This window comes from Glycine soja, chromosome 10 (assembly GCF_004193775.1).
Source record: "Glycine soja cultivar W05 chromosome 10, ASM419377v2, whole genome shotgun sequence".
Classification (NCBI taxonomy): domain Eukaryota; kingdom Viridiplantae; phylum Streptophyta; class Magnoliopsida; order Fabales; family Fabaceae; genus Glycine; species Glycine soja.
Window position 1 is genome coordinate 49,671,468 of NC_041011.1, and position 25,688 is coordinate 49,697,155.

At 30.7% G+C, this 25,688-nt stretch overlaps 3 protein-coding genes across 3 annotated transcripts; all 3 read left to right on the plus strand.

Moving 5' to 3' along the window:
* The first annotated feature begins 3,939 nt into the window (after nt 1-3,939).
* LOC114372516 (putative receptor-like protein kinase At4g00960) lies at nt 3,940-7,433 on the plus strand. Its single transcript, XM_028330111.1, has 7 exons — nt 3,940-4,900; nt 5,199-5,324; nt 5,682-5,815; nt 5,924-6,134; nt 6,230-6,467; nt 6,602-6,752; nt 6,879-7,433. The coding sequence occupies exons 1-7, from the start codon at nt 4,054-4,056 to the stop codon at nt 7,221-7,223; spliced, it is 2,052 nt and encodes a 683-aa protein (XP_028185912.1). The 5' UTR covers nt 3,940-4,053; the 3' UTR covers nt 7,224-7,433.
* Nucleotides 7,434-8,619: 1,186 nt separating this feature from the next.
* LOC114372522 (putative receptor-like protein kinase At4g00960) lies at nt 8,620-18,384 on the plus strand. Its single transcript, XM_028330120.1, has 9 exons — nt 8,620-9,162; nt 11,327-11,585; nt 12,093-12,125; nt 15,195-15,355; nt 16,305-16,441; nt 16,549-16,759; nt 16,869-17,106; nt 17,411-17,561; nt 17,685-18,384. The coding sequence occupies exons 1-9, from the start codon at nt 8,655-8,657 to the stop codon at nt 18,033-18,035; spliced, it is 2,049 nt and encodes a 682-aa protein (XP_028185921.1). The 5' UTR covers nt 8,620-8,654; the 3' UTR covers nt 18,036-18,384.
* Nucleotides 18,385-21,433: 3,049 nt separating this feature from the next.
* On the plus strand, nt 21,434-24,879 carry LOC114369369 (putative receptor-like protein kinase At4g00960). Its single transcript, XM_028326587.1, has 7 exons — nt 21,434-22,299; nt 22,561-22,683; nt 23,071-23,216; nt 23,355-23,565; nt 23,693-23,930; nt 24,068-24,218; nt 24,366-24,879. Exons 1-7 carry the CDS (start codon nt 21,513-21,515, stop codon nt 24,702-24,704), a joined length of 1,995 nt encoding a protein of 664 aa, XP_028182388.1. The 5' UTR covers nt 21,434-21,512; the 3' UTR covers nt 24,705-24,879.
* The last annotated feature ends 809 nt before the right edge of the window (nt 24,880-25,688 follow it).

The following is a 25,688-nucleotide window of genomic DNA, read 5'->3' on the forward strand; positions in this document are numbered from 1 at the left end:
AAATCATTTTTTAAAATTAAGGTTTATTCATGATTGGAAATGCAAAGCACCAAGAACCGGCGGGATGTGGATGTAACCAGGAAGGTGGATTTGTGGTTTAGCAAACAGAGTTGGTGTTGTCACAGCATTTTATTGCTGAACTTTGGGGACTGCTAAAAGGCTTACGTTTGGCAAAAGTTGAAAGTGGAAGGTTGTGCGAGTAATGTTCGTCATGGGAAGAACGTGGAGGATACATTATGCTTTGTAAGTCTCATGTCTTATCTTCCTTCTCCTTGTCATTAGAATTATATGATTGGAAAATCATTTCTTCCTTCACATTAATGACGGCATGACGAAATTGGAGGGATAGAACAATTAAAGATATTATATATCCCACATTAAATGAAGGATTGCTAAATGAAATAATGAGATACATCCACATTCGGTTATTATGTGTTGATGAACAAAATGTGATGGTCACTGTCAGACCAACCATGGCTTATGTTGCACTCATGCTTAATAACTACTACATTATTTATTTATTGGTGAAAAATAAGTAAATCGAAATGAGAAAATAAAGAATAATTTTAAAATAATAATATAAATAATTAATTATTTTTCTTAAATAATGTGAATCAATTCAAAGAATATTTTAGAAAACGACAAGGAAAGTAATATTCTCTAACTCTCCGTGTGCCTTCAGAACCTGCATTTGTTGGGGGTAATAGAACTAGAAGCCTTTTAGACATACAGTCCTCAGGGCATAAAATATAACTAAAAATCTGTAAGGTAATGTACTTAAGGCTTATTCTTTTGAAAATTGCAAGCCCAGAAGTTGTCTTCCATATATACTGCGACAATTTAAGAAATTGTCTTTTATTAACTGCAATTTGTGATTAATAATCAAGTCTAATTAAATATGTGGCATAGTTTAAATTTCAAGAGTAATGAGGCCATCATTTGGTTTTTATCTTCATTTGTCTTTGGAAGATTTGAAGATGTCAAGGTTTCATGGGCTGGAGTAGCGTCTTGGTTACGGGCGGGGAAGCGTCGGATGAGAAATTCAAATAGACAAATATTATCATATTTTTGCCATAAAAGAAAATTGATTATCAATGATATAATAAAATGAAAAAAAATTATTAGCATTCTTCTCACGAGTTTAACATCATTATATTATATTTATATTGCAATGTAAAGTCGAACGAAACAAAAAATTTATATTGCAATTTAAAGTCATTCTTGAAAAACTTAGAAGAAAAAATATAACTTTAAATTGCAGTCTAAACTTTAAAAAACATTTTTGTAGGTTTTACCTTTAAATATCCATAAGAAGAAACTAATTTAAAGTTCAATTAATAAAAAAATAATTAATAAAATAAGTTATATAAAATAAGTTACAAAAAATAAATATATCTATCAAAGATAAAAAATATAAAATTTAATTTTTAAAAATATAAAAGTATCACAAATATATTCGACACTTAATATTATTAAAAAAAATTGATATTATTAATAAAAAAATAATTAATAAAATAAGTTATATAAAATAAGTTACAAAAAATAAATATATCTATCAAAGATTAAAAAAATATAAAATTTAGTTTTTAAAAATATAAAAGTATCACAAATATATTCGACACTTAATTTTCATATATTATTATCGTTATTTTTCTTCCTAAGACGTGAGGACAGGGGAGAAAGACCAAATGATGGCCTCATTACTCTTGATAATGATATTTGATAAATATCATTATCATTATTTTTCTTTCTTTTTTGAAAAATATAATCGGATAAATAATTACTTTTTGTGTATAATTCGTTGAGAGATATATCCTTAAAAGATAAAAATAAAAAATTTAGTACTAAGAGAAATATATCTTATAATTAACTTTTATTTTATGTTGTAAAAAAATTGAATTACCATTTAAAAAATTAAAATCTTTTATTTTTTGAATTTTTTTATTTCTTTAACTAATTATTATTCTTTGTTACGTAATCAGTGTCATAATATGGGGATGAAATGCAAAATTCTTGTAATACCTAAATCAGTAATAGATGCAATTTTATGTCCTAAAGACAAAGAATAAACGTTTCTATTATTTTTTTTTGTTTTGAAGTTAATTTTTATATTAGTTTGAGCATTATTGTATTTTTTATTGAAATTTATTTTGGTTCTTTGTTTGTTAGTAACTATTTTTATTTTATTCATATTATATATAATAAGTGTTGTCTCAAGTAAAATCACATAAGATTTATATAAGAGATTCTTTCATATTTGAGGTATATATATATATATATATATATATATATATATATATATATATATATATATATATATATATATATTTTATTAATTAAGAAAAAAAACTTATAATTTCACTTTAACTTTACCTAATTTAAATTTTGTGAGTTTTTTTTTAAAAAAATAGTTGATTAAATTCTTTTTAAAAATAAATAAATAAATCAATTTGATCTTGCGACTGATTATGTTTTTTCTACTGAAAACTCTCCACATAAATTAAAATTTAGATATGGGATAATTTTAAAGATTAAAAATAAAAAATAAAAAATTTAGTAGAAATTTGATAAAATTATAAAATATAAGATATATTTTTTAATAACAAAAATTAAGGTTTGACAAGAAAGTCAAAATAATATATATATATATATATATATATTATAAAAAATAATTTAAAAAATATATTACATAAATACTAAACGAATAAGAATAGTAAATAATAAAATAATAATCTATTATTAACATTTACATGTCGCATTTTTTCAGTTAAATTTTGTATTTTCAATTTAAGATTCAATTTTTTAAAAGTGGAAAGATGAAAAATTAAAATAATATTATAATAAATATGTCTTTACAATTCATGTTAATAATCAGTGACAATGCGTATGGCATGTAAGTTATTTTATTAACAGTAACATATCGAAATTAACGATATAATATATTTATTTCATTTTTTACATCTTCATAAACTAAATTTTCATATTTTAAAAATGCATTTGTCAACAAATTACATGACAAAAATAGTTATTTATCAAATATAATTTAATCATAACTCTCATCGTGGTAAGTAATAAAAGTGTAATTTTCACTTTTATGATCATTAAACTGTTTTTTTAATTTATATTGGTAAAATTCATCTTTCTCTATTTGAATTTCTCGTCTAACGCTTCCCCGTAACCAAGACGCTACTCCAGCGCATGAAACTTTGACATCTTCAAATCTTCCTAAGACGTGAGGACAGGGGAGAAAGACCAAATGATGGCCTCATTACTCTTGAAATTTAAACTATGCCACGTATTTAATTAGACTTGATTATTAATCGCAAAATGCAGGTAAAAGACAACTTCTTAAATTGTCCCAGAAGACAACTTCCTGTACTTACAATTTTCAAAAGAATAAACTTTAAGTACATTAAATTATAGATTTTTAATTATATTTATATTAAAAAAATATTATGAGTGAATAATAAATTATGATGTTGATATGAAACATTATTAAAGTTGGTATTCAAAATAATACGTCATTATATTGTACGTGTTTGATCAGAAAAAAATCAGAAGAGAGAAAAAATAATCTTACTTTTAAGAATAGATAATGCATACATTGAGATGTCTCGGTAAGTTATTGATTGAATTTTATAATAATTATTTAAAAATATATTAATAATAATTTATAATTAATCAACAACATAGTTCTTTTACTAAAAGACATCTAAACTTTAATTTAAAAACTCAAAATTAAGAAAATTAAAATAAAGAAAGTTTTACTCTAATTAAATCAAACGATCTTTAATAATTTTATTTGAGGAGTTTAAATGTGTAATAATAATTTCCTTTAATTAAAATAGATAATAGGTGAGGTTTGTTCTGGTACAATTAATGGTTTAGAAATCAAATACTATGCAACTGGGTTAAGCATCCGTTGTATCTTAGACTTGATTTTGGGAAAGTCTAAAAACCCTTAGAAATTGTTGATCTTTTCCACCCTTTCATTTAAAATCCACCAACTCTTTAGTAAGTGTAATTCATATTACAACATTGTATGGTAGCATCATGGTCACTCAAAGAGCATCATTTTACCTTTGTCTCCTTGTTATTCTGATAACTCAAGCTACTGCGGAGCCAGACGACCAATACCCAGTCTGCTTCAGCAGTGGTGGAGACTATGCCCCTAATAGCACCTATCACACCAACCTCAATAGTGTTCTTTCAAGGCTCACTTCCAACACGCAAATCGACTATGGCTTCTACAATTCCTCCTACGGCCAAGACTCTGATAGAGTCTACGCAACAGGCCTTTGCAGAGGAGATGTTTCCCGACATACTTGCCTTACTTGCCTCAACAATTCTAGCTTTTTTCTCCTAAAGAACTGTCCACATCAGAAGGAGGCTGTGGGATTGGGAGGATATGATAAATGCATTTTACACTATGCAGATCACTCAATGTTCAGTTACCAAGAGTCTTCTTTCCGGTTCTATTTTTGGGAGGAAACTAATGTAACGAATTGGGATCAGTACAGTTATGTGCTCAATCAGTTGCTGTCAAGACTAAGAGTGAAAGCTGCAACATCTAACTCCAATCTCCACCGTAAATTTGCTGCTGGAAATGCAACAGTTCCGACTCCGAGTTCCCAAACTATATATGCTGTTGTTCAGTGCTATCCTGATCTGACAGCCGCAGAATGCAACGACTGCTTAAGTGGCGCTTTCTCAGAAATACCGAAATATTGTAATAACAGGTCAGGTTGTGGAGGTATTAAATTAAGCTGTAACTTTAGATATGAGAACTCCAGCTTCTATGAGCCTACGCCTGATACGGTAACACTACAATTTTCACCACAAGGATCTCCATCTCCTACACCATCCATCACTTCAAATTCCTCAGAGAGTACTTATCATGGTATTTATTATTACAGCATGGTTACAAGTACAATATTGATCCCTAAACTCAATCCTTCACCAACCAATGTCTATTTGGTACATCATAAGTGAAGCTAAACCACACACACACTGACACATATATGTTGAACAAGATTTTATTATTATTATTATTATTATGCTATCTTAAAGGTATTTCAGACTTAAAAATGTAAGGAAAGATAAAGATTTTAACAAGTACTTGAAGGTATTTCAGACTTCACAATTCCAGCGCCTTAATGCTATCTTGAATTCCTTGCCTCTATACTCTGTTTATGCAGGAAAAAGCAGCAAATCTCAAGCTGTCAACGCCAAATACGTTGTCGCACCTATTCTATTCTTTGTTGGGTTGCTGATCTTGATTTGCATCTATTTAAGAGTGAGGAAGTCAACAAAGCATTTTGAGAGTAAGTTCAGATGTTTATTTAATGTTTGATGTAAGAGTGAATTCATATTTTCTCATGCCATTTCTTACTTTGGTCGCGTGAGACCGACAGCAAGAATCAAGATGAATCAAATGTTTTTTTTTCTCTGCCATTGACATGAGATGTGACGCAGAATTAATGGAATATTTTTTCTACACGTGAGTTAAGAAAAAAAAAAAAAGGGAATAAAATTATTTTCAAGAAATGAGTTGCTTACATATTATACTTGATCTCAAACTGAAGAATTGTTTTGGAAACATTTGTTTTTGCAATCTGCACTTTCAATTTCTATTTGACAAACGTGGCTTGCTAAAACTTAAAACTTCCTCCCCCATCTAGGTGAACCCATGGTTGATGACGAAATTAAACTAGTCGTGTCATCACAGTTTGACTTTGACACCATAAGAGTCGCTACGAACAACTTCTCTGATGCAAACAAGCTTGGACAAGGTGGATTTGGACCTGTTTACAAGGTAAATATTGCATCTTTACAATTAAATTTATCTGTATTTCAAAACATGGTAAGGCCAGATTGTTGGCCAATTTGAATGCATAAAACACCGTTACTGTGGCATCTTCAGGGGACACTCTTCAATAAACAAGAAGTAGCAATCAAAAGGTTATCTAGCAACTCTTGCCAAGGAAATATTGAATTCAAGAATGAAGTGATACTAATGTCCAGGCTTCAGCACCGAAATTTAGTTAGGCTCCTTGGTTTTTGTTATGAAAGCGAAGAACGGCTCCTTGTCTATGAGTTTCTTCCCAATAAAAGTCTTGACAAGATCATATTTGGTAAGTTTGCTTATTCTTAAACTGCAAGTCTACAGCCTTAATTCTTTGGCATCACTAAATGAGGAAAGGTTTTCACTGTATATGTTGGCATATAGATCCCATCGAGCGTGCACATTTGGATTGGAAAAAACGCCACAAAATAATTGAAGGCATTGCACTTGGCCTTCTTTATCTTCATGAGGATTCTCAGCAAAGGATTATTCATCGTGATCTCAAATTGAGTAATATTCTTTTAGATGCCGATATGAATCCTAAGATTTCAGATTTTGGCTTTGCAAGGCTGTTTAATGCGGATCAAACTCTGCTTAATGCAAGTAAAATTGCAGGAACTTAGTAAGTATTGAAATATTATAGGGTATTTAGTTTCAAATCTGTATCCTTAACTAAGACAGATGGGGAGGGTGGATTATTATCAAGAGAACAGGTAATGTTTGTATCTAATGGAGCTTGTCCTTATTGACATGCAGTGGATACATGGCACCTGAGTATGCAAGGCATGGAAAACTCTCAACGAAGTTAGATGTCTTTAGTTTCGGTGTAGTAATACTAGAGATTGTAAGTGGCAAAAAGAATAGTGGATTTCGTATTGGAGAGAGTGTGGAGCATTTATTAAGCTTTGTAAGTCTACCTTCTTTATCTTGCCTTATAAGGTTTACTAATAGAAAACTAGACATTATCTAATCCACTTGAAATGGTAGAAGTGAAGAACTGAAACTAATGTTTTCTAAAATGAACTACTTGCAGGCTTGGAAAAACTGGACGAAAGGGACAGCAGATAAAATTATAGATCCTGCCTTAAATAATGCTTTGAGAGATGAAATACTGAGATGCATTCACATTGGGCTACTTTGTGTTCAAGAAAAGGTTGCTGATAGACCAACAATGGCTTCAGTTATACTTATGCTTGATAGCCACTCTTTTGCTCTACCAGTTCCATTGCAACCGGCCTATTTTATGAAAAATAGTTGTTTATCAGTCATCCAGTTTTCGGGGTGCAGTTCCGTGGAAACAGGATCAAATGAACAGAAAAGTGACTCTGCTGATGTATCAGCAAATGAGGCCTCAATTAGTAGTCTATATCCTCGTTAGATATGAATCACATTATTTTAGTCAAAGGTGACAATCATAGCTACAATTGAATGTACTAAGAGAAACAGAAGTTTGGTGCTTGCTATTACTAATTAAGAAAGGAATAATTTTGACACCATTTCCGTGAAAATATTCAATTTACTAATTACCCGTATCCAAACTCTTATGTTTGTTCCTGTTACAATTAGGGAATTACAAAAATTGGGCTCTGACAGCACTCCTTATCCTATTTTTCTTTAAACACAAGGCTGAAAGAAACTTTCTTATCTTCATGGAAATTGGAATAAGTACGACAGTTTTGTTTGGACATGGGAGTTTAATGCTCGTGCTTGAAACAAAGCAACAGGCCTACTATTCTGGTTCTCTTTTAAGTCCATTGAAGCAAATATTTTTAGAAGATAAAGAAAGGACAACAACTTGCTGTTTGAGAAAAACAATAAAAGAGAAACAATGTAATGCCACTGTGACGCGGTAAGAAAAAAAATGGTGTTAACCCATAATCCCTACATATCATTATCATCATTTTTCTTTTCCCTTTTTTTTTGTTGAGAAAAATGTAATTTAATCACACCTCATCGTGATAAGTACTAAAAGTGTAAATGTGTAATTTACAATTTTATGATCATTAAACTGTTTTTTTTTTAAATTTATATTGGTAAAGTTCATCTTTCTTTTTTTTCTTTTGTAAAAATATTCAATTTATAAACTATTAATTTTTATTATTTTAAAATTTTTAAAAGTAAGGATTTCTTTTTAATTTATTATATTTTTCAATACATTATTTTTGTTATCATATCGTATTTTATATATATTTTTTCATATATTGTTATTTAAATTTGACGATGGGTATCACATTAAAGGTCAAATGGGTAAGTGGGCTGAGTTGGTGGCCCAAGAAGGAATTGTCCGTGCGAGCGATTTAAGACAAACGACAGAGGAAAGGGGTCGTTTCACGTTGCCTTATGAGCCAAGCTTTTGGTGTGGGACCGAGTCAAAATACGCCAGACATTGAAGCTTCGAAGGTCTTCTTTTTATGAGCAGGAAATTTATTCTAGACTGTGAGTGACACGTAACTGACAGGGTCTTCTAACACATCCAGGGACAAATTCAGACAACTTTCTAAATTGATAAATACCACTAATCAGTAATTACAAAGCAGAATGACGACATGTTATTAAAACTTTAAAGCATTTTCTCTCGTGTTAAAAAGAAAAATTCAAAGTATTTTAGGACACATGACACTACCAGACTTATTTTTTAACAGTTTCATATGTGTGAATGTGACCTCTTCAGCGAATTGAATGGTAAAAGTTTCGTTTCATACAAGGTATGCGCCAAACAAAGTTAGCTTATAAATTAAATGTACCAACAACACAAATTTTACTCAGCAAGCAAATTAATCACTTCATTTTCTGAAAGAAGACAATCATAATGTCTGTTATTTCCTTTATTTGTTGTCTCCTTTTCATAATTACTATATCTCAAGCCAGCGCCCAGCCAAGTTTCGTAAATCACTTTTGTCTCAGTGATAAAGGCAGATTCACAGCCAACAGCACTTATCACACAAACCTCAACACCCTTTTATCCAATCTCACTTCCAACACAGGAATCGACTATGGTTTCTACAATCTCTCTTACGGCGAAAACATGGACAAAGTAAACGCCATTGGGCTGTGCAGAGGAGATGTTAAACCAGACGAATGCAGCAGCTGCCTAAACAATTCAACGGTCCTTCTCACCCAGCTTTGTCCAAACCAGAAAGAGGCAATTGGGTGGTATGACAAGTGCATGTTGCGCTACTCAAACCGCTCAATATATGGCGTCATGGAAACTTCACCTTTGTTTTATTTGTCGGAAATAACCAATGCAACGGACGTGGACCAGTTCAATCAAGTGTTGGGGAACTTGATGAGTAATCTAACGGGCATAGCTGCATCAGGTAACTCTCTTCGTAAGTATGCCGCGGCAAATGCAACTGCTCCAAATTCTCAAACCATATATGGTGCTGCGCAGTGCACTCCTGACTTGTCTGAACAAGACTGCAACAGTTGCTTGGTTGAGGCTTTCTCGAGAATCACAAGCTGTTGTATCGGCAATATAAGTGGTAGGGTTGCTGCACCCAGTTGTAATATTAGATATGAAAACTTCCGCTTCTATGATGAGCATGAACATGCTACAGAAGATGCACCAGCACCATCACTTTGATGCCGCGGCACTTCCACCATCCACCTATTACGCTAATGCAAAATTATTTAAGTAGATGCGGCTGCGCTACAAATAAAATATAGTATTCTGTTATTATTTTTTAACTTATCTCACCTATTTTGTTTTCTCTGTTCTTTTCTGTCATTCTTTGTAAGAATTACTAGCATTTACTGTCTGTATCAGTAAAAGTTCAGAATTCTATTCACAAAAATCATTTTCTTTTCCTTCTATATATAGTTCTATTTCTATATATACATCTGCACTGCACCTGCAATTCCCGTACACTTTCTCGTGGAGTCTCTAGTTGGCTTCCCCATATTGTTTTTTTTTTTTCTTTTTCTTTTTCCGGGTTGTTTCCCTCTTAATTGTCAAGCCCCAACTCTTAAATTTTAATTGACAATGACAAGAGCACGGGCAAGGGACTGAAAAATACAGTTCTAATTGAGAGAATTATTATAATATTTTGAAATTTTGACAATTTTTTAAAAAATTATTAAAATAAAGATAAAAGATAATATCTAATTGAGAGAATGTTTTTCTATAGATAATGAAATATCTAATTTATTCATGACACAATTATGTATGCAAGACCTATTAAAAGAATTTAGTTCAACTAGATTCAATAAAATGCATAAATTATTGTGAGAGTTCCACTTTCTTTAATTACGAAGGATAAAAAAATAAGAGAAAAATGTTAAACGTCCACCTCATTCTTTTGAGTGTATTTTGATCATTATGTGACAAATAAGTAAATATATGATGAGAAAGGAAAAGAAAGAAAAAAAAAATGGGTTGGAAGTGAGATAAAAGAAAAGTTAATATATGATAATAATATTCCTTAATGACATCAGCAAACAAGTCTAGATTTTTGTTGCAACAGCAAACAAGTCTAGATTAGTAACCTATTTTAGAATATTCTAATCAGCCCTTTAACCAACAATTTAATTGATTGTTTAATTATAAATTTCATAGCTTCGTATAGACTAACACATCCAGCGACGAATTTAGAGAAGCTTCTAAATTGAAAATTAGTTACAAAGTACAATTTCTACATGTTATTCAAACTTTAAAGCATTTTTCTCTCGATTTAAAAGGAAAAAAAAAATCCTTAAGGACACACGAGGCACTACCAGTCTCAATTTTACAGTTTCCTTTCAGTTTCCATATGTGACCTGCGAATCTCACCCAGCGTTGTCCTGCGAATTGAATAGTAAAAGTTTCGTTTCTACACGGTGCCAGAGAAATTTTGGTTATAAATTGAAGTACCAACACCACAGTTTACGTACTCATCAGCAAATCACTTCACTCTTCGCATATTGAATGTCCTTTATTTAATTCTTAATTATCTATCCCCAGTAAAAAAGTGCAATCATAGATAATAATGGCTCTTGTTGTTTCCTCTAGGAAGGATTCCTTTGTTTGTTGTCTCCTTTTCATAATCGTATCTGAAGCCAGCGCCCAGTATAACACCGTATTCTGTGATAACAACAAAGGGAACCACACAGTCAATAGCACCTACAACAACAACCTTAACACCCTTTTATCCACTCTCTCTTCCCACACAGAAATTAACTATGGTTTCTACAACTTGTCGTATGGTGAAAATGAAGACAAAGTAAACGCCATTGGGCTCTGCAGAGGAGATCTTAAGCCAGATGAGTGCCGCAGTTGCCTCAACGATGCCAGAGGCAATCTGACCCAGCGTTGTCCAAATCAGAAAGAGGCAATTATATATTATGACGAATGCTTGTTGCGCTACTCAGACCGGTCAATATTTGGCGTAATGGAAACTTCTCCTGATTATGTGCTATTTAACATACAAAATGCAACGAACGTGGGCCAGTTCAATCAAGTCCTGAGGAACTTGATGAGGATGCTAACAGGAATAGCTGCATCAGGTGACTCTCGACGCAAGTACGCCGCCGCCAGCGCAACCGCCACAAATATTCAAGCAATATATGGTCTGGTGCAGTGCACTCCAGACTTGTCTCAGCCAGAGTGCAAACACTGCTTGATTGGGGCTATCTCAGAAATCCCAAGATGTTGTAACGGCAAGATAGGTGGTAGAGTTCTTAGACCCAGTTGTAATATCAGATACGAAAACTACCCCTTCTATGATGAACCTACGGCATATGCACCAGCTCCATCTCCATCTCTGTCACTGTGATGCCGTCGCACTTCCACCTTCCATCTATAATACTAATAGAAAATTATTCTCAAATAATGTTTGTATACTGAATAAAGGAGGCTACTTTTAGCTATATGCGGCTGCATTAAATAAAAACAGTTATATAACTATTTTAAATTACTGGCCGGTGTAAATGTCTAATTAGAAAATTGTATTGATTATCTTTAAATACATAAAATAATTTCACCAATTATTAATGATGTATTTTTTTTATTCCGTTTAGTTGGAGTAGGTTAAGATAACTCCAAAAAAAAATATAGAAAATATTAATAAAGTGTTTAATATATAAATGTGTATAATCATTACTCGTATAAAAATATGAAGCGTGGTATTCGTATTACAAGGCCTTTTTTCCACTTTTTTTTTATAGTAGACATTAAAACTAATTTCAAAAATAGTTTTTAGTTTTTTAAAATTAAAAAATTAAAAAACTTGTTTGAGTGATGAGTTTTAAAACTGTTTTTATAATGTACCAGAGAGAACATGGTCCTTAAAATTATCCTCTTATTTTAGTTTTTAAAAGTAGAAAACAAGAATACCTTTTAGATGTTTTGCTTTTTCTTTTAATTAAAAACTACAAAACACTGAGAGAAGTGGAGAAAGAGATTTTATTTACAGTTTGCATTAACGCCATTTAAATATAGAAAAAAAAATGCTATGCAGTGTTGTTTCGTGAAATAGGGTAATTAAGAAAATAAAACTAGAAATTTCTTATTGAAAAGTGTAATATTGTACATGTTTTCTTTCGTGTATTTCAATGAATTCTTCTAATGAAACTTCTTTATATTTTAATTCTTTAACCGATAGTCTTAAGACGATAATTAACATGATCCGTATATAAATATATTATTCTCTTTAACATTTCTGGAACTTTTGTTGTCATGCACGCAGGTGAGCGTTTTTGTTCGCAACTTTGGTGTCGTAGACTCCGTCGATGTTAAAAGTTTCTGTGTTTGGATTTGTCAACGCAAACGGTTCCGTCTCTAATCTTCAATCTTCATCAAGCATCATTCATGAAGTTGTCTTCTTAATGGGACTTTTCTTTTTCAAGTAACTATTTAATAGCCATATCGGTCACGTTGGAGGCAAATAAATCAGAATGAGACTTTTTTTTTTCTTTTTATGATAATTAAAAATGAGACTTTTCTCAGTTTCAGAACGTGGGATTACGCGTTACTCTTTCTCTTTTTGTTTTAGATGACAATTTCTTAAGATCTTTCTCCATTTAATTGGCATATTTCCTGAATGTTTCAAAGATGGCGCCGGATATTTTAAATTTAAATAAAATAAGATAAAGAAAAAAAATATGCTTTTAGTTCTTTTATACATTTTCATTCAAAGTAATTAAAATCTATATTTTTATATTGATAATTTAATTCTCAAATTAAAAAAATTGTAGTTTTAGTTTCTTATTTAAAATATTTATTCATAATAAATAAATAATTTTGAATATCAAATTATATTATAATTAAAACTTACGGTAAATAAATATTTTAAAACATATAAATTATATTTTAAATTTTAAATAAATAATTTATAATTTATATTATAATACAATGTTATTTTTAATTATTAATAATTTTTAAAATATTAAAATTTAATTTCGAAATAGAAAATGAAATTTATATATATTGAAAAAAATATAAGATTATAATCAAGAAAAATATCCAAAATCGTTTTCCTTCAAATAAATTTCCAAAACATTCTCATTATTGAAGTCCTAAAAGCTCTATCATTCAAAATATCTATATTAATTCTTATATATATATATATATATATATATATATTCATTTTTATAATTTCTAAAAAAAATAATTACATATTTAAATTATTGAAAACTATATTCGTTATTTGATTGAAGACTATTTCTCTCTTTTTCCTTCAAGTGTTTTATGTGTTTATTTTTCCTTCCTCTGTCATTACCCACTTCTGACCCAATCAATCTTTCCTTCCTTTTGTTGCAACTCTGCAAGCCAGGGCTTCTTTCAAAAGTTTTTAATTTTGACCGCTGAAAATGGAAGAAGTTTCACGTAATTAGGTTTAGGTTTGACATATTTTCAACTTAACTATTTATATACTTTATTTATATACACGTATTAGGATTGACTTTATTTATATACTATACTTTAGTAACTCCCATTTCTTTTCAATTTAAAAACTAACCTTATATAACAGTTTAAATTATTTATTATAAATACAGAATATATTTTACATATTTATTATAAATACAATTTTAATCGCAAATTAAACATACACTAAAATAACAAAAAAATATATTGTAAAACGTAAAAGTTTGACATCAGATTTGAATTGAAATGTGAAGAATAAGCAAGAGAAAAGCTTCGGATAAACTACTAAAATGAGCTCATATAATAGTTTAAATTATTTATTATAAATACAGAATATATTTTACATATTTAAAAATATTTTTATTAAGAATTATAATTCTAATAAAACAAAAATTATCCGGTTAAAGTTTTAGTTTGTAATTTGACAGTATAAACACTGTGCATAGAAATTAAATTCTTAAATAAAAATTAAACGAATAATAGTACTATATATATATATGATTCAAGGAAATTTAGGTTATAAAGTGGCAGCAGCAGCTATGGCCAATATAATTCATAATCACACCTAAAGATTCAATACTCTGCTCGTTATTCTGGTTGGCGCAAGGACGATCAGGATGGCTGCCATTTCTTGCAAACTTTTCTTTCATTGTTGTTTATTTCTAAAATTCATATATGAAGCCAACGCTCAGTCAGCCGAATGCGATGACAGCATAGGGAACTACACAGCCAATAGCACTTATAACACCAACCTAAACACCCTTTTAACCACTCTCTCTTCCCACACAGAAATTAACTATGGTTTCTACAACTTTTCATATGGCCAAAACACTGACAAAGTAAACGCAATTGGGCTGTGTAGAGGAGATGTTGAGCCAGATGAGTGCCGCAGTTGCCTCAACGATGCCAGAGGCAATCTCACACAGCGTTGTCCAAACCAGAAAAAGGCAATTATATATTATGACAATTGCATGTTACGCTACTCCAACACCACAATTTTTGGCGTCATGGAAACTTCTCCTGCTCTTTTCCTGGGGAACACAGTCAATGCAACGGACGCGGAACAGTTTAATCAAGTGCTCCAAACCTTGATGAGCAATCTAACGGACAGAGCTGCATCAGGTGACTCTCGTCGTAAGTATGCTACAGACGATACAACTGCGGCAAGTTTTCAAAGAATATACGGTTTGGTGCAGTGCACACCTGATTTGTCTGGGCTAGACTGCAGTAGCTGCTTGGTTGGAGCTATAGAAAATATCCAAGATTGTTGTAGTGGTAAGAGAGGAGGTAGAGTTATTAGACCCAGTTGTAATGTTAGATTTGAACTCGGACCCTTCTACGGACAAACGACAACAATAGACCCAGTCCCAGAGGTATCACCACCTCCTCCTCCGCCCACCAATAACACTTCCCAACAAGGTAATTGCGGTTTTAATATCATACATTTTTCTTTTTAATATATGTTGTCCCTTTTTCTCTTTTTCTTATCCTTTAAAATATTTTATCATCCTTAATTCTTCAAATGTCTCACGAGCAGAGGAATCTTGTTTTTGCAGAAAGTAGCAACACAACATTGATTGTCATTGCTGTAATTGTGCCTACTGTTGTTGTTTTGCTCATTTGTCTCTGCCTATATTTAAGGAGGAGTAAGGCAAGGAAAAATCTTACAGGCAAGTCCAACTATGACAACAAATCAAGAAAGTGATAAAAAAAATCTCAATTTTAAAATTTTGGATTTCATTCTTATTTTTTTTAAGTCTTTGTATTTTACAAATTTTATGTATTTTATATACTTTTTGTTATCCTTTAGTGCTTTGTCAATTTTTTGCATAATTTTAACATTTTAATTAAGTAAAAATATAAAACAAATTAAGAATTAAACTCTCAATATAAAAACTTAAGAGAATTAGATAAATATCTAAAATTCATAAAATACAAAGACTTAAAAAAAGGATAAGAATGAAATTCAAAATTTTAAAATGATGATTTTTTTTATCATTTTTTTATTTGTTATTATATTGTGTTGCTTGTTATTATGCTAATTGGCATATCTTTACTTTTTTTTTTTTGCTTTAAATTAATCTTTTGTTAACCATTTCTTTAAAAAATTAAAGTTTACTTTTTTTCAAATTATCATTAAATGTTAAAATAACATATAATAAATTAATAATATAGCTTAATTAATTCCTACTGGTTAAAAAATCAACTATATCAATTCTCCCAAATTAATGGGGGCACCCTAGAAATTCTCTTTCAACTTACTCCAATTGTTGATAAGTACAACGATCTATAAATATATAGGAAAAAATTCTTGTAGAAAGGCATATATGAACTGTCATCATATACAGTAATTATTTCCTATAAATAATAACTTAACTGCATACAAACTATTAAACACGGTTTATGATTCTTTTTTAATAATTCAAAGTATGAGTAAGTCACTTCTTTTTGGTGAATAGTATGAGTAAGTTACTGGCTTACTGCAAACTTGTGTTCTGATTTCAGAAATTATACATCCCGATATTCTATTTTGACCGAACCTTAGCAGTATTGAGGTTGTAACATATTTGAAGAACTCACTAGTTTAAATTTGTTCCCCATGTGAAGTTAAAGGAGAAGAAGATGCAATTGAAGATGATGATGAAATTAAAATTGCTGAGTCATTACAATTCAACTTGGACACAATACGAGTTGCTACAGAAGACTTCTCTGAATCTAATAAACTAGGACAAGGTGGATTTGGAGCTGTTTATTGGGTAAGTGACTCTCGAATTCAGATTTCAGAAACACATCACTTCTTCACCAAAACATGATATACCACCAGCTAGAAAATATTTTCTGCACCTGACAGATATATTTTCAGGGTAAGCTCTCTAATGGACAGATGATTGCAGTCAAAAGGTTGTCAAGAGATTCTGGGCAGGGGGATACGGAATTTAAAAATGAAGTGCTTTTAGTGGCCAAGCTTCAGCACCGAAATTTAGTTAGGCTTCTTGGTTTCTGCTTGGAAGGAAGAGAAAGGCTACTCGTCTATGAATATGTTCATAATAAAAGCCTTGATTATTTCATATTCGGTAGGTCTGAATAACTGCATATTTAAACTGTCGCTCTATATTTTACTTCTGGTTCAAGACAAAGCCTAATTATTCATGTGGCTTTTAAAACTGATGGTCGTATATGCAGATTCAACCATGAAAGCACAACTGGATTGGGAAAGACGCTACAAAATCATTAGAGGTATTGCTCGAGGCCTTCTCTACCTTCACGAAGATTCTCGACTGCGTATTATCCATCGTGATCTCAAAGCAAGCAACATTCTCTTAGATGAAGAGATGAATCCTAAGATAGCAGATTTTGGCATGGCAAGACTGGTATTAGTGGATCAAACTCAAGCAAATACAAGTAGAATTGTGGGAACCTAGTAAGTATTATAATATATGCTATAGCTTATTAATTGTCGAGGCTTTAATTTCAATCAACCATCAACGAGAACTTTCGAACATTAATTTTCACCAAACCATGTATTAGTAGCTCATTCGAAGAGTTTGAGTCTTAAGTAGTTATTACAATCGTTCAGCTTTGGATGACTGAGTGATAGGAATTCAGAATTAAAGCTATGTTATGAAAGCCATTGGCATTAGCTGCTGAAACAAAATAAAAATTTATTACCGTGCGAAGAGTCGTACCATTTATCACTAGTAATTCTGTCCCATATTGACATGTAGTGGATATATGGCGCCAGAGTATGCAATGCATGGACAATTTTCAGTGAAATCAGATGTCTTCAGTTTTGGTGTATTAGTTCTTGAGATTGTAAGTGGCCAGAAAAACAGTGGCATTAGTAATGGGGAGAATATGGAGGATCTACTAAGCTTCGTAAGTCTTCCTTTTGTCACTGTTATTTCTTCTTTTTCATTTAAAAGTATGGATTTGAGGACTACGTGCTCCAAAACATTGATGTAGAAGTGGAATCTGTGATCTAATAACAATTTTTTGTAGGCATGGAGAAACTGGAAGGAGGGGACAGCTATAAATATTGTAGATCCATCACTAAACAACAATTCACGAAATGAAATGATGAGAAGCATCCATATTGGTTTACTTTGTGTTCAAGAAAATTTAGCTGACAGACCAACCATGGCTAACATTATACTGATGCTTAATAGCTATTCTCTCAGTCTCCCAATTCCGGCCGAACCTGCATTTTATATGAACAGTAGAACTCAAAGCCGTCCAGACATGCAATCATGGGAGTATAATTCAAGGGAAACAGGAACAAGTGAACCGATACTTAAATCAGCTCAAGAATCAGAAAATGAAGCTTCAATTACTGAGCTATACCCTCGCTAGATTTTTGTCATGGGGATGAGATTCATTCATCGTCAATGCTTCTAGCTAGTCTTAAACCAGAATACAACGTCTTAGAAGTCATGTAATTTGTTCCTGCAATGTCCTGTTTAAATACAACACGCATCCTTTGTCTAAAATTGTGACATGACCTTTAGTTGGTCTCGAAGCCTTTGTTTGTTCTTAGTGATTTGAGAGATGTTCCATTTCCTTCCTCCACACTCCACAGCCGTGGTTTTGAATGGAAATTCAGACTTTATGTTGCAGGTACTTGTTGCTATACGTGTAATTATATAATGATTTAATGATTTCATTTTCTTTTCAATAACATATATAGGTATAGTGTTGAGCAGCTATAAGCCCATATATAATTATAATAAAAAATATTTTGATTGAATTTAGTTTAAAGATATTTTAGTTAGAAACTTATTTAAATGTATAATAAACCATGCATATTTTATGAGGGTATTGAATTAAAATTATATTTAAAGTTTTAAATTTTATTTTTTAAAATTGAATTTAATTATATGAGTAAAATCATTTTATTTTACAATTCTTAAAAAATGTTCAACCATTAATAATTAATTATTAAATACTAGCATATAATATGTTCCTGTAAAATTATTTTAATTTTGATAATAATATAAAATAACTAATAATTATTATCTTGATATTGATATGATTTAAAATTGATGTGTTTTATACATTTTTATCATCTTTATTTGAATTATTTGACAACTTTTATACGACAATAAGAATTTTTTTTAGTAATTTAATAATAACATTTAATAAAATAATTTATAATAATGAATGATTAAGTAATATTGAAATATAAACTATGGATTGATGATATTTTTTTAGTTATATATATATATATTATGTGACTCACTAGTCACTAATCCGATATCTGATCCATTGATCCAACCGAATTAGTTTTCAAAAGACGGGGTAAAAGAAGCCATAATTAATGTGAGTACGTGTTGGTAAGCAGTTTGAACAAAAGGTGTGAGGTTAATTTACCAGGAAAGTACCTTTAGCGATATTGGTTGCCAGCTTGCCATTTTTGTCAAAAACAAATACAACAATGTTTTATAAAGACTGGCTGGGCGGTGGTTAGTGACATTAGTACGACAAGGAGAAGAAGAAATAGGATTATAGTTTTAGAAACTATGGCCATAGCTGCCATCCTTTGATTTTCTTGTACCAATGCTATGCTAGTTTGTAGTTTCAATCAAAACTATATATATATACATATATAAAATAAAAATTTTATAATAAATTTATGAAAAAAAATAAAAATAAAAATTGACTTTTGTTTGTCATATATATAAAGATCATACTTATCATCGATCTAACCTAAGACTAATTATGTCCGTGATATATAATTATCATGCATCTAAGAAAATTTTATATAAAATAAAAATCAAATTAAATAAATTATTTCTCATATACAAAGACAACGAGATCTTATATTAATGTATAATAAGCTCATGACACTTTAGTTTAATAAGATTTAATTTAGTTTGATATAAAGATTAGTAATTAAAGATTGTGATGATTCAAAACTATTTAAGAATCTGTTTATTAATTATTGGAGTCAAAGATTTTTATTTTATTTTTCAAGAAAAAACAGGCATATATACATGGACTGTCTTATAGGTTTTTTTATCAGGATCTTCTAGTTTATTTAGAAGTGGAAACAATCAAACCTATTTTTTCTTGAATGAAACTTTATTTAAAATTCAGTACTAAATTTTATCTTTAATTTAGTTTTATAATAAAAATATTTAAATATGAATTATATCACTTTAAAAATAATTTTAATCAAAATCAATTTTCTTGATCAATCTAAACACTAATTTAATTATCCTCTTCTCTTTTTTGACTACTGTATTCTGTGTTTGGCTTTCCTCTCTTGTCTTTACACACTCCTGTCCCAGTCAGTCCCCAAGCCTAGGCTAATTCTTTCAAAAGTTTTTAATTTTGACTACTGTAAAATGAAAATGCAAGACATTTCACATTATTATCGGTGACTAATCGGTGACATTTCACATTATAGATGCATAATGGATTTTGTGTGTGTATGTAAACATGATGGATTTAGTTCTGAACATTTTCTTTTTACAGAAATTTAGTGCTGAACATAAACCTAATGTAAAAGAAAAATTTAAGTTCTTGTTTGTTCTTTAAAAAAAAAATTGCAGTGTAAAAATATACATTTTTCCTGAATGTTTCAAAGACGGCGCCTATTATTAGGTCCCGATATTTCAAATTTAAATAAAAATAAATTAAAGAAAATAAAATATGTTTTTAGAAGAAAAAAAATATGCTTTTAGTTCTTTTATATATTTTCAGTCAAATTAATTAAAGTCTATATTTTTATATTTATAATTTAATTCTCAAATTTAAAAAATTGTAGATTTAGTTTCTTATTTCTAACATTTATTCATAATAAATAAATACTTTTGAATATACAAATTATATTCTAATTAAAGCTTACAGTAAATAAATATTTTTAAACATATAAATTATTTTAAAATTTTATAATAAATAATTTATATCATAATACAATTTTATTTTTAATTGTTAATAATTTTTAAAATATTAAAACTGAATTTAGAAATAAAAGATCAAATTTAAATATTGAAAAAATATAAGATTATAATTAATAAAAACATCCAAAATCGCTTTCCTTCAAATAAATTTCCAAAAAAATCTCATTGAAATTGAAGTCCTAAGAGCCCTATCATTCAATATATATATATATATATATATATATATATATATATATTCATTTTTATAATTTCTAAACAAAATAGTTACATATTTACATTATTGAAAACTATATTCGTTATTTGATTGAAGACTAATTCTCTCTTTTTTCTTTTATTGCAGGTGTATTATGTGTTTATCTTTCCTTCCTCTGTCATTACCCACTTCTGTCCCAATCAACTCTGCAAGCCAGGGCTTCTTTCAAAAGTTTTTAATTTTGACAACTGAAAATGGAAGAAGTTTCACGTAATTAGGGTTGACTGTATTTATATACTTTACTTTCTTAACTCCCATTTCTTTTCAATTTAAAAGCAAACCTTATATAATAGTTTAAATTATTTATTATAAATACAGAGTGTAATTTACATATTTAAAAATATTTTTATTAAGAATTATAATTCTAATAAAACAAAAATTATCCGGTAAAAATTTTAGTTTGTCATTTGACAGTATAAACACTGTGCATTGTAATTAAATTCTTAAATAAAAATTAAACGTCAAAGAAAAAGACAAGGGACACAGTCAAAGAAAAATATCGAAATTGAGTTGTCGGATAATTAAGAGCCGTGAATTTACACGAACTACATAGGGTCTGAGAAAAAGACTTCGATAGTGGGTCAACCAGTTCACACACATTCCGAACAAAAAAGCTTCAATCTTCAGTAGGTGACTTTACTTGAGAAACCAGTAGGTGTGAGGACAATTACAATGGCTGCTGTTTCTTTAAGGCTCCTTTGCTTTCTTTTTTTTCTCTGTTTCACAATAACATCACCAGCCGCGCAGACATGTGATAACGACACAGGGAACTACACAGTAAACAGCACGTATCACAACAACCTCAACACCCTCTTATCCAGTTTCTCTTCCCACAAAGAAATCAATTACGGTTTCTACAATTTCTCTCATGGCCAACACCCAGACAGAGTATACGCCATTGGGCTCTGCAGAGGAGACCAAAAGCCTGATGATTGCCTCAAATGCCTCAACAATTCCAGAGTCTCTCTCGCAAAGGAGTGTCCAAACCAGAAACATGCGATTGATTGGGGTATAGAGTGCATGTTGCGCTACTCCAACCGCTCCATATTTAGCCTCATGGAAACTCAACCTATGGTGGAACTCGTGTACACGTTGGATGTAAAGGGTTCAGTGGAACAATTCAACGAGGCGCTGCAGAGCTTGATGAGGAATCTAACACGCACAGCTGCATCAAGTGACTCTCGTCTCAAGTATGCTACGGCTAGCACACCTGCTCCGAGTTTTCAAACCATATTTGGTTATACGCAGTGCACCCCTGATTTGTCATCGGAAGATTGCACCAAGTGCTTGGAAGAAGCTATTTCAAAAATTCCAGAGTGTTGTAGTGGCAAGGCTGGTGGCAATGTTTTAAAACCCAGTTGTAGAATTAGATTTGACCCCTACGTCTTCTATGGACCAACATTAAAATTAGACTCAGATGCACCATCAGTGTCCACCAACAAAACTTCTTCTTCACCAGGTATTTGTCACGCTCTGCTCAAATTGCTTACATCTTAAAGTTTACAATAATAGAGCCACCCAACAGAACCAGGGAGTTGACTATGATCAACTTTTCACTTTTATTTCAACGTTTTCCTCTTTGTGAGGGGTTCATTTTTGTCTTCAAAATTTGTCTGCAGTTTTATACGGTAATAAAATTTTAAAATTCGGGCTTATGTTGGACTTTTGGATATATTTTTATTAATCTTAGTCGGTGTTCTGAGGATTCTGATTTGTGCAGGAAAGAGCAACAACACATCAAGAACTATCATCGCCATAGCAGTGCCAGTTGCCAGTGTTGTTTTAGCGCTCAGTCTTTTCTGCATCTATCTAACAGTGAGGAAGCCAAGAAAAAAAACTGAAAGTAAGTGTGATGATCTAAACATGGATTTACCATCTTATGTTGTAAAAAATAGTCTGGCAATTTAAAAGGACAGTAGTAGTCTGTAGTCTAACGTAAATCATAACTGAACTCATTCTGACAAACCTTAACAGTATTCCTTCTGTTAAATAAAGCCAGATACAATTCATTTTGTAGACAATAATTAATAAAGGTTTCCATAGTTCATAGCATATTTTGCTCAAATTACTTCTAGCTAGTAGCTAGGTAACAGGGGAAATCAATTTAGCCATTTCCTTCTGGTTTTTCATTCAAAAATTATATCTCTTGATGTTATTTTTGCCTGCATTCATTTATCATATCTAAATACTCACTAATTTTGCCCGGGTTCTCGACTCCTCGTTCATGAAGTTAAAAGAGAAGAAGAAGATAGTCATGAAGATGAAATTACAATTTCTGAGTCATTGCAATTCAACTTTGACACCATTCGAGTTGCTACAAATGAATTCGACGATTCTAATAAACTTGGACAAGGCGGGTTTGGAGCTGTTTACAGAGTAATATTATACTTTTCATTCAGATAAATATCACTATTATACTTTTCATTCAGATAAATATTACCTCTTCATGAAAGTATGGTATATCATTTAACTTGGCCAACAAAGATTTATTATCCTTGACCGGTATAATTTCAGGGTCGGCTTTCCAATGGACAAGTAATTGCTGTCAAAAGGTTGTCAAGGGATTCTGGGCAAGGAAATATGGAATTCAAGAATGAAGTGCTTTTACTGGTCAAGCTTCAACACCGAAATTTAGTTAGACTACTTGGGTTCTGCTTGGAAGGGAGAGAAAGGCTGCTTGTCTATGAATTTGTTCCTAATAAGAGCCTTGATTACTTCATATTTGGTAAGTTTGAATATCTGCATAATTAGATTGTTACTCTATGTCTATTACTTTTGTTTTGGTTCAAGACGTATTGACAACTAAAATTACTTTAATATTCATATCATATGGTTTCGGTATTTATATATAGATCCAGTGAAGAAAACACGATTGGATTGGCAAATGCGCTACAAAATCATTAGAGGTATTGCTCGAGGAATTCTCTACCTCCATGAGGATTCTCGACTGCGAATTATACATAGAGACCTTAAAGCAAGCAACATTCTCTTGGATGAAGAGATGCATCCTAAGATATCAGATTTTGGGATGGCAAGATTGGTTCACTTGGATCAAACACAAGCAAATACAAATAGAGTTGTTGGAACCTAGTAAGTGTTAGAATATACTATAATTTATTGTTATAGAAGCTTAATTTTAATCAACTGTCAAGTAAAATATTTTACATTACTGTGAAAAGTGTCATAAAATTCATGCGTAATTAATATTACTTGCCGTTGACGTGCAGTGGATATATGGCACCTGAGTATGCAATACATGGTCAATTTTCAGCAAAATCAGATGTTTTTAGTTTCGGTGTATTGGTTCTTGAGATTGTAAGTGGCAAAAGAAACAGTGGTAATCGTCGTGGGGAGAACGTGGAGGATCTATTGAGCTTTGTAAGTCTTTCTTTTCTTCTCATTATGTTTTCCTTCTCCTTCTCATTGTAATAATAGGATTAAAAAAATATTTCTTCCTTCACATAACAACTGCACAAATGAAATCTGTGAGGTAACTAACATCTGCAATTGAGCAAATTCATGCAGGCATGGCGAAACTGGAGAAATGGAACAACTGCAAATATTGTAGATCCCACATTAAACGACGGTTCTCAAGATGAAATGATGAGATGCATCCACATTGGGTTATTATGTGTTCAAAAAAATGTGGCTGCCAGACCAACCATGGCTTCTGTTGTACTCATGCTTAATAGTTATTCTCTCACTCTCTCAGTGCCTTCAGAACCTGCATTTGTTGTGGATAGTAGAACTAGAAGCCTTCCAGACACACTATCATCAGAGTATAATTCAAGGGAAACAAGATCAAATAAATCAACTGAATATTCGGTAGATGAGGCTTCAATTACGGAGCCATATCCTCGCTAGATTTTGGTCATAGTGGTGATAGTCATTTGCTTATTGGTCAATGACTTAAAAATTCCTAAACTAAAATACAATATCCTGCAAGTCGCCTAATTTGTTGGTGTGATGTTTGGTTTTAGTTACCTTATATTTAGACAAGGTATTTTCCTTGTTAATTTTTTTACCGTATTTTCCATAATTCTTTTTTTTCCCCACTTTATATTATTTTAACTATCTCAACTTAAACTTTTCTTCATTCTCTTCTTATCTTCTAAAATTTATTTTAAAAAATAATGTGGGGATAACATTACCTTATATAATTTTCCGTTTGCTTTTTTAGTTTGACATAATTTAAACGGTTAATAATCTATTAAAATTAGTCATTGTTAGAAAGTGGGTTAAAGTAGATTTTTTATGAGCTTAACTCAATCCTATAAATTTGTAAGGTAAAGATTACTTCCCACTCATATAGATTATTTAAGTATTATCTTTATTCAATATAAAATTTTAATATGTCTCTTCACTATTGTAATTATCAACAAATTTTAACTAATATAACATTTTTTCTGTAAACTATCAGTATTCAAACCCAAATAGAATGCTATATTGCTATATCACACTAGCTTTTGTTATTATTGCAGTTGGTTGCTCTTGAAACGTTTATTTGTTCTCTTTAAATATAGGACAAAAAATTATATTAATAACTTATAAGTTGGTTTAGTTAAAATTAGCTTTCTAGTATATGGATCTTACTTCTTCTTCTTTTTTTTTTTTTAAGAAATGAACTTACTAAACCACTAGGTTTAATGGAAAAGATTTAGAGTAGAATGGATGAAATCATAAATTCGAACATAAGTGGAAACATCGTAAAAAAAATTACTTAATAATAATACCTTCTTATTATATTTTTTTTTAGGCACCTTCCAATTATATTTAGAAACTACTTGAATTATATTGGTATAAATTTTTTTATTGTCAAAAGTATTGGTATAACTTATATCAACTATT